General features: G+C 38.9%; 1 protein-coding gene across 1 annotated transcript; it reads right to left on the bottom strand.

The window, feature by feature from the left end:
• Positions 1 to 7238: 7238 nt before the first annotated feature.
• LOC145106930 (uncharacterized) lies at positions 7239 to 8158 on the bottom strand. Its single transcript, XM_079043844.1, has 2 exons — positions 8066 to 8158; positions 7239 to 8000 (listed from the first exon to the last, which is right to left on the bottom strand). Exons 1-2 carry the CDS (start codon positions 8156 to 8158, stop codon positions 7239 to 7241), a joined length of 855 nt encoding a protein of 284 aa, XP_078899970.1.
• Between the last annotated feature and the right edge of the window lie 1018 nt (positions 8159 to 9176).

Genomic DNA, 9176 nt, shown 5'->3' with positions numbered 1-9176 from the left:
TGACCGACGCCGATCCGAGTTAGAGTTTCAGGTCGGTGACATGGTACTCCTGAAGGTCTCACCCTGGAAGGGTGTGATCCGCTTCAGGAAGAGGGGAAAATTGGGTCCCCGATATATTGGGCCGTTCAGGATCATTGCCAGGGTTGGCAAGGTGGCTTACAGACTAGAGCTGCCGAAGGAGCTTAGTCGGATCCACAGTACTTTCCACGTTTCGCAGTTGCGAAAGTGCATTGTGGACCCGGAGGCAGTGGTGTCACTGGATGCCATTCAGGTTGACGAGCGCCTGAATTATATTGAGAGGCCGGTTGCCGTTTTGGAAAGGAAAGTGAAAGTCCTGCGCAACAAGGAGGTTCCGTTGGTAAAGATACGATGGGAGCATCGGAGGGGATCCGAGTGGACATGGGAGTCGGAGGCTGAGATGCGGGAGCATTACCTGGAGTTATTCGCTACAGCTGACTTCGAGGACGAAGTCTAAGTCAAGTGGGGGAGAATTGTAACATCCCAACCATCAGGTCTTATTTTTTTTCTCCTTTTAGACTTCATGTTGAAGGTCTACTCGACGAGTTGGCGCTATGACTCGTCGAGTAGCAGCGGGCCAGGACACGTCAATTAATGAGTGACTCGTCGAGTCGGCTTGGAACTCGACGAGTAGGAGCTGGCAGTGGAAACCCTAATTTTTAGGGTTTTTGCACCCTATATATTGGACCATTAGCGCCTCCCACTGTCCTCTATCACCCTCTAGGATACCGATCTAACATATCCGTTAGATCAAGTATTGTCTATAGACTGTTATGTGATTATCTATTATATGTGCACGTGTTTGTTTGGCGGTTGAGGCTTATCTGCTCGGTGCGAAGGCCAATAGACCTGGGCATTCCAACCTGTAGGTTGTGGGCCGTGAGTATTCCATCCCGAGGATGATTGGACTCAGAGTATGTGGGCAATCCAACCTGTTGGTTGTGGGTCTGGGGTATTCCAACCTGATGGTTGATTGGACCCATAGTGTGTTGGCAATCCAACCTGTTGGTTGTGGGCATGGGGTATTCCAACCCGATGGTTGATTGGACCCATAGTGTGCTGTTATGATTCTATGTGTATTGTTGCGGGTATGGGTATTTTGGGGAACTCACTAAGCTCTCGGGCTTACAGTTTCAGTTTATTGTTTCAGGTACATCAGGGGATCGCGGCAAGGCGAAGGCGTGATCGTACAGCTCCTCATGTTTTGTCTATGTTTCTGGGAAAACTCTGATATTATACATTTTGAAAACAAAGTTGTAATGATTTTTAATGGTTTGAAATGTTTTTAAAAAGTTTAAATTGGTTTGAATTTTTGGGTGTTACAATTTACCAATTTCACCACCCAAAACTAAAATTTAAAAGAATTAAGGTTTTATGAAATTCCTTTTTCTTTGAGATTCATTGAACTTTTCAATGGCATGTTTAAATCTCGATTATGCCCTTAAAGTTTGTGACTGGGATACCGAGGAACACAAACAAGGTGTGAATAACCATGCAAATTTGCTTGGCACTCTCGAGTCATTTACCACCTAATCAATGTGCCAGTAAACCACACACGCTCCATTGATCTATGACAATTCTCGAGCTACCCTTTGCCACCCTTGTTAGTCCATGTAACACCCCGGCTCTTAGGTATAAACTTTTCAGCTTTATATTCATTTTGAAAGGTCTACTCGACGAGTTGGATGCCCTGACTCGTCGAGTAGGAACGGATTTGGCCGCGTGTCTTAAGTGACCAACTCGACGAGTTGGAGGATACAACTCGACAAGTTGGAGCTGGAGGATGAAACCCTAATTTCCAGGGTTTTGCACCCTATTTAAAGGGTCATTAGCCTCCCTTAGCCTCCCTTACAGCCCCTTGAGCTTAGAAACCCTAAATCGTGTTTACTCTCCATATTTGTGTGTTTTAAGCTTGGAAGGTGGATATTGGTGAGAAGAGCTTGAAGTTCAAGAAGCTTGGAACAAGGAGAAGTTGTAGATCCGGACTCTACTCCATCTTAGCATCACATTGAAGGTAACAAGTCGTTACCTTGGCTCTCCCTTAGCTAGATCTCTTAATTCATGGGTTTAGAGCCCTTTTTAGTGTATTGTTGTGGTATTTCCGGATTTGGGGCAAGATCTGAGGTTGCAACTTCAGATCCGGACTCCTTTATTCCCTTATTGTCATAAAGTTTCAGTCTTTGTCAAGCTATGGCCTTCTCTTTGCCTTAATCTTCTTCTTTAGCTTAGTTTTGGCTCTTAATACCTTGCATGCACGTAAAGTTTGCAAATTTACTTGATAACTAGGCCCTAGGAGGCTAGATCTACTAATTGGAGCTTTGGAGTGGCTCAAAATCATCTAGACAAGAAATGGACTATATGAAATCGACGAGTCGGATAAGCCGACTCGATGAGTTGGGAAGGGTTTTCCCGTTGTTTGGCTTCTGCATGGACTCGACGAGTCAGTAGGGGTTTTCCCCGACTACTGGACACGTATGGACTCGACGAGTTGGTCGGAAACTCGGCGAGTCAGTGAGGGTTTTTTGACTTTCTGAGTTCTTAAGGAACTCGACGAGTTGCTAGCTGCACTCGACGAGTTGCTAGCTGCACTCGACGAGTTGGGTCCACATGGACTGTTGACTTTGACCGTTGACTTTGACTTGGACCAAGGGTTGACCAGTTGGACCTTGAGGGTATTTTGGTAATTTGGATTCTGATGGACTTGGTCCTATGATGGCGATAGGTGGTTGAGTCTGTAGCTGCGATTTGAGAGTTTTGCATTATCACTATAGTTCGACATCTATGAGGTGAGTTCTCCTCACCTTATCAACAGAGTCTAAGGCACCAATGTCGGCCCTTATCGGATTTGTATCCGGGTTTATGGCATGATATGCTTATATCCTGGTAGTTAGGATGGTGGTATGCTTAGTGACCTGGTTAGGTCGGTATCCTGATATATAGGATGATGCTATGTTAGTGACCGGTTAGGTCTGTATCCTGGTTATAGGATGTTGCTATGATTGATGATCTGTTAGATCGATTTGACTGTTATATATGCCAGCGTATGATATTAAGTGCACATGTTTATTTGATTGGGGGATTGGGTTGAGGCGGTCCTGCTTTGTGCTGAAGGCCAACATACCTAGGGCGGCCCGGATTGACTACATGCCCAGGAGGGCACGTTGGTCAGACCGAAGGCCCGGCGAGCGGTCCGGATAGGCTGTAGGCCCTGCGAGGCGGTCCAGACGTGCCGAAGGCTCGGAGAGCGGTCCAGATAGGCTGAAGGCCTGCAAGGCGGTCCAGTCAGGCTGAAGGCTCATTATGCGTGCTGATTGCTTATATGTTATTGATATGTTTTATGGCGTTTTATTTTGGTGGTAACTCACTAAGCCTTCGAGCTTACATTTATCGATTATTGTTTCAGGTACTTCTGATGATCGCGGGAAGGCGAAGGCGTGATCGTACAACTCCTCATATTTCATGACTTTATGACTAGATTCTGGGATACTCTGACATTATACTATTTTGAAAACAAGTTTTGTAATAATCATGGGTTTTGAAATTTTTTACAAAGTTTAAATTTTGCATGATTTTATTGATTGTTACAGTCCATATTAGTGTGCCGGTTAACCACATACGCTCCACTAACGACTTGGCAAGGTGCAAAGTGCAATTTCATGGAATAACATCATTTTCATATTTTTCCTAAAGTAACTAAGATTGAGAATTTATGAAAAACATTTAGTTACTTTATAATATCATTATACTTATTAATGAGGATTAATGTCCTATCCTACCCATTCGGCTAACGACCCTCCACTAGTCAAGGGTGCGGTGGGTAAGAATGGATACCCAATGACAGTCATTTTATAGGCCGCTTCCTTAAACACCCCTTATAGATCAGCTTCGTGAATGAGGCCTACTAACGATAAGACTGACTGTCATATACATATATATAAGTATTAATCTTTTAATAGTATAATAGTATAAGGGTTGAATTTTGAGCTTTTAAAATTCTAGGGTTTAGAATTTAATGTTTCATAAATGAAACTTTTCAAATTCCAAAACTTGAGGACAAATTTTGAAACTCTTCAAAACCTCTTGGATTTTAGAACTTAATGTTTCATAAATGAGACTTTTCAAATTCCAAAACTTGAGGACAAATTTTGAAACTCTTCAAAACCATCTTGATCAAATTTTAAACTAATAAAACAATCATATAATTTTATCTTTTACTAATTTGACATAATTCATCTCATATAGCTAGACAATTCAAATCAAATAATACAAATAATCAACTTATAAAATCATTATATTAACATTTGATAATTGTCTTTTAATTGGATGAGGATAATCACTACCATATCATAAAAAAATGAGTTTTATGATACAAAACAGTTTGTGGTAATGATCCTAATCCAATGCTGGCCAAAAACTCGAAAAAACTGCCATCTGATGATCCAACTTGTCGAGTCAGGAAATGGACCCGTCAAGTTCATCACCAGATTATCCAACTCGTCGAGTCCAATCATAGGACTCGTCGATTCCAACAGTCAGAGTCCAGAATTGCAATTTTTTTAGCTTTGAAAATAACACAATTGCATCAATATAACAGAAAACACCATAGGCTCTGATACCACTGTTGGGTTTTAAGTATTATAACACTCCTATGGTGCACATACAACCCTAGATGCTTTGGATCTAAGTTTTCTCTAGTTATACATGCAATTTCATTTTATCCAAAGCATACACCCTAGCTAGCATGCAATTGAGGATATACAACATAAAAACTAATTAGATGAATACCTCTTAGTGTAGCTTGTAGTTCTTGGCATTTCAAAAGCTTAGCACCTCAAATGTGATGCCTTTAATGTGTTACAAACACTAAAAGCAAGAGGAGACTTATGAGAGAAAGGCTAGGAAGCACCAAATCGGCTATGGTTCACCTTTAGAATGCATTAGCCGATTTAAGGGGTTAAGGGGTTACTTTTATAGTGTGGAATTCCTAGGGTTTCTTCCATGTAAACCCTAATTCACCATGACTCTTCATATTTCATAGGCCCGTTGGATTAAACCTTTATGGACTCTCATATAGGTTTAGCCCATCCCTAATCAACATGGATCATTAGCCCAAACTATAAGTATTACTGATTTACTTAATCATTCCCCGTAAATTTAATCAGTCTCTTTTGATCACTAAATTAATTCCAAATTAATTCTTGATCAATACTAATTAAATAATATGATTTCTCAATTAATATATTATTCATATAATATATTAATAAATCACAAATAACCTCTTTCTCAAATATTCATCCTATCAAATTGCTCTGGTGAAGGCAATTCAAAAGGACCATGCTACTATCGGGTCAAGTACATACCAACTATAGTTATGGGCTTAGACACCTAATCCAACACATTCTTCATCAACTTCCAAGCCTCCCAAGAGGATCCAAAGAACTACAAAGGTTGTAATTTCACCATTTTCTTCTTTGGTTTGTGCTTGTTTTTCTTTCCAAACTTTGCAAGACGGTGGGTTTAACTTGTTTATGTTATTAAAAAATGATCAATTCTTCCGTTGCTAAATTTCTAGTTTTTGAAACTAGTTTTTGAATAAAAACCCAACATGAACATCTATGTTATTATGGTCATCTTGTTCATGACCAACGGAATCAATGTGATCATTATGTACATGATCATTGTGGGTTGATTCATTCATGGGAATGCTACCCAAAGTTTTGTTAATGAGATGTTCTTCACAACATGCATCGTTATGAAGTTTGGCCGACTCTTCATCTTTACCATAGTGACCAAGCTTCTCAATCCTTAATGAGAGAGTGCTTTCATGAAACAAAACATCCATGCTAATGATAATTTTCTTTGACTAAATGTCATAGATTTTGTATCCTTTGGTCCCTTGTGGGTAACCTAAGAACACACCGGGCTTTCCTTTTTTTCTTAAACTTGTCTCATTTTGTATCAGTATTCCTATAGTAGGCTAAGCAACCAAAGACTTTCATGTGATCATATTGAGGCCTTTGGTTCTACTCAATTTCGTAAGGGGTTTTGTTTTTAATAACTTTATATGGAAGTCTATTGATTATGCAGGTTGCAATTAAGATGCATTCTCCCCAAAATCTTTTTGGGAGATTTGCTTCAAAACATATGGCATGGGCTGTCTCAAGCAAATGTCTATGCTTTCTTTCAACCACACCATCTTGTTGTGGTGTATGGGGCAAGTCGTTTCTAACAAGACTCCTTGTTCATTGTAAAACTAAAGCATATGGTTAGAAGTAAACTCATCACCATTGTCAATTTTAACCCCTTTAATGTGTTTTCCAAATTGAACTAACACCATTTTGTGAAATTCAGGAAGGCACCTATTAGCATCACTTTTATGTTTGATAAGGAAAACCCAAACAACCCTACTAAAATCATTAACAATAGTAAGAAAATAGTTTGCCTTTGTATAGGAAGGTACCCAATATCCACCCTAAATGTCACAATGAATTAAATCAAAATTTTCTTTGGTTTTGATTGAACTAATAGGAAAAGGTGTCCGGGCAAGTTTTGCCTTTACACAAGAATCAAAATTTTGACTACTAAAATTGATGGTATTACTCTTAGCTAAACTGATTCTAGAGAGTTTATCTTTGGAATCGTGACCCAGTCTCTTGTGCCATGTGTCTGCAACAATCGTCATAGCCTTCCTGATCTTGGTCATCCCCATTCGATACAATCCACCATCACATCTACCAGCCCCAATCAAGTTCCTCGTAAGTAACCCCTTTCATGACAAAGAAATCAGGAAAGAATGTCACAACCCATTGAAGATCCTTGCTTAAATGACTAACTGAAATCATATTGCATTTAAATTTCGGTACACGAAGAACTTCATTCACTTTTACCCCCGGGAGCATGCAATTACCTCTTCCCTCAACGGGGACTGATTCACCATTAGGTATAACCACCGGTGAATCAAAAGGTACATTCTTCTTGCTTTGAAGTAAACTGGTCAAGAATGTAATGTGTTCGGTACATCCAAAGTCAACAATCCACTCGCCTTTATTCCCTTCTTTACCTGTCATGTTTGCAACACGTGGAACGACTTCTTGATTGTTGGTTTCATAAAAATGCTTCACGAAAAGTTGGTACTGCTCATTCGTTAACTTTGGTATGGGGTTGGATTCCAACTCAATGTAGGCTGCTCTCGGTTTTCCCTTTTCTCTCTTTCCTGGACACTACTTTGGGTATCCCACCAATTTGAAACACCCTTCTTTCTTGTGTCCATTCTTTCCACAGAACGTGCAATGGTCATTCTCTTTGCTTTCTTTGTTGTCTTTGGTGGTTCTTGTCAAGTTTCTCTTTTTGAACGTGTTAGAGTTTCCATCTCTCCTTTGGAATGCCTTGAATGATGCAGTTTTGGGTTGAGCTCTCTTGCCATTCGAGACCGACCTTTGCCTCTCATTTTCCACCACCAGATGATACGTATTGCCCAAAGTAGGAATGGGTTTGGTTGCCAGGATTTGTGTTTTGATGACATGAAACTCATCATCAAGCCTCATAAGGAACTGGTACAAGCGTTCATTTTCTTGAAACTCGTCCATCCTCTTTCCAACATTGCATGAACAATTATCACAAGTGCAGTGTGGGAGTGGTTGGATCGATGCATTCTCATCCCATAGAGATCGAAGGCTCATGAAGTATGTAGAAATGAAGGCTCCGTCTTGTCGAGTCACTACAATTCTTTGTTTAAGTTCATAAGCTCTTGGTGAGCTTTTCTTGCCAAATCGTTCTAGAAGATCTGACCATATATGTGAGGCAGTAGTTGCATAGCTCACGTTGTTACAGATGTTCTTCTCCATTGCAGTCTTAAGCCAACCCTTTATCATTGCATCACATTGCATCCAAGCCATGTAATGTGAGGTTCCTTTTTCTTGTTTCTTGATAGTGTCGTCAACGAGCTCGATTTTATTTTTGGCGAAGAGGAAATTCTCCATCTCCTGGGACCAGTCAACGTAGTTGATGTCAGTAAGAACATCATTCACATGAAGCTGTTTTGGAGAACCTGGGGGTGAATGTAATAAGGAGAATTGTAGTCGATTGCAGTCGCACAACTTTCCCTTATGTTGTCTTTGTTCTTGGGATCATCTCCCGCCATGCTTCAAGATCGAAACAGGAGTGATTCTTGTATTTAGGATCTCGAAACCTGCTCTGATACCATCTAGAATTCGATGGTATCAGCAACGAACTTGTTATTGATTAATCTAAAAAAAGATGAGGAAATGGAATACAAGGAAGAATAAATACTATGAGACCAAACAAACTAAGCTAAACTAAGCTAAACAATAGGAGACGATAATCATACAACCTATCATTATTGTAAACTATCATTATCCTATAATTTTTGCGGTGTGTATTTAGAAATTGAAATGGTTTATAATAGTAGTAGATAGTAAGAAATGACAAAGACGTTTCTTTACTTTCTATGGGTTGAGAATAATATATAGAGATGTTAAACCTATTTAATCAAAACTGCTTAAACTTTTTTTTGTTTCATGTGCTAAGGTTTGCATAAAAAGTCATATTTGTAAAATGGGTACATTGTACACAACAACAACAATGTAATGTAACATCATTACCATTTCTTTTATTAGAAAATATATTCACATGCACATGTGTATCATCATTAACATGTGACACATGCATGTATACCATTAAATTGTTATAAATTCTAGAACTAATTTACCTAACGTCCTATGTTTTTTTAACGGAAAAAGGACAAGATATATAAAATATAAATAGCCAAAATAACAACATTGTAAAAAGAACGACATAGAAATGCAAATGAATATATAGATTATGACCATGTTTCTGTGTTCCTCTTAACGAAAGAAAAAAAGGTGGGTGGGGTGTGTTTGTAGAATCGATAGAAGTGAGCATAAAATAAATAATAATAAAAATTGATGTTTCCCAGCTTTTTAGGAAATATAATGAAATTTTCTCTTCTAACTTTTTCTTCAATTTGAAAGGATCTATTGATAAATGAACTATATATATATATATATATATATATATATATATATATATATATATATATATATATATATATATATATATTGGTTCTTTGGTTCCTTGATTAGTTATGGTTCTCTATTGAACCTCACCATTCCCAACTT

The sequence above is a fragment of the Lactuca virosa genome, chromosome 4 (assembly GCF_052849685.1).
Source record: "Lactuca virosa cultivar CGN04683 chromosome 4, Lactuca_virosa_CGN04683_v6, whole genome shotgun sequence".
Taxonomy (NCBI): domain Eukaryota; kingdom Viridiplantae; phylum Streptophyta; class Magnoliopsida; order Asterales; family Asteraceae; genus Lactuca; species Lactuca virosa.
This window is presented reverse-complemented; position numbering and strand designations above follow the sequence as displayed.

Bases quoted from the DNA above. Each gene is read 5' to 3' on its own strand.
- LOC145106930 (XM_079043844.1), bottom strand. From the start codon at position 8,158: ATGGCGGGAGATGATCCCAAGAACAAAGACAACATAAGGGAAAGTTGT. The intron at 8,001-8,065 runs GTTCTCCAAAAC...GACTGGTCCCAG, and splicing joins CTTATTACATTCACCCCCAG to GAGATGGAGAATTTCCTCTT.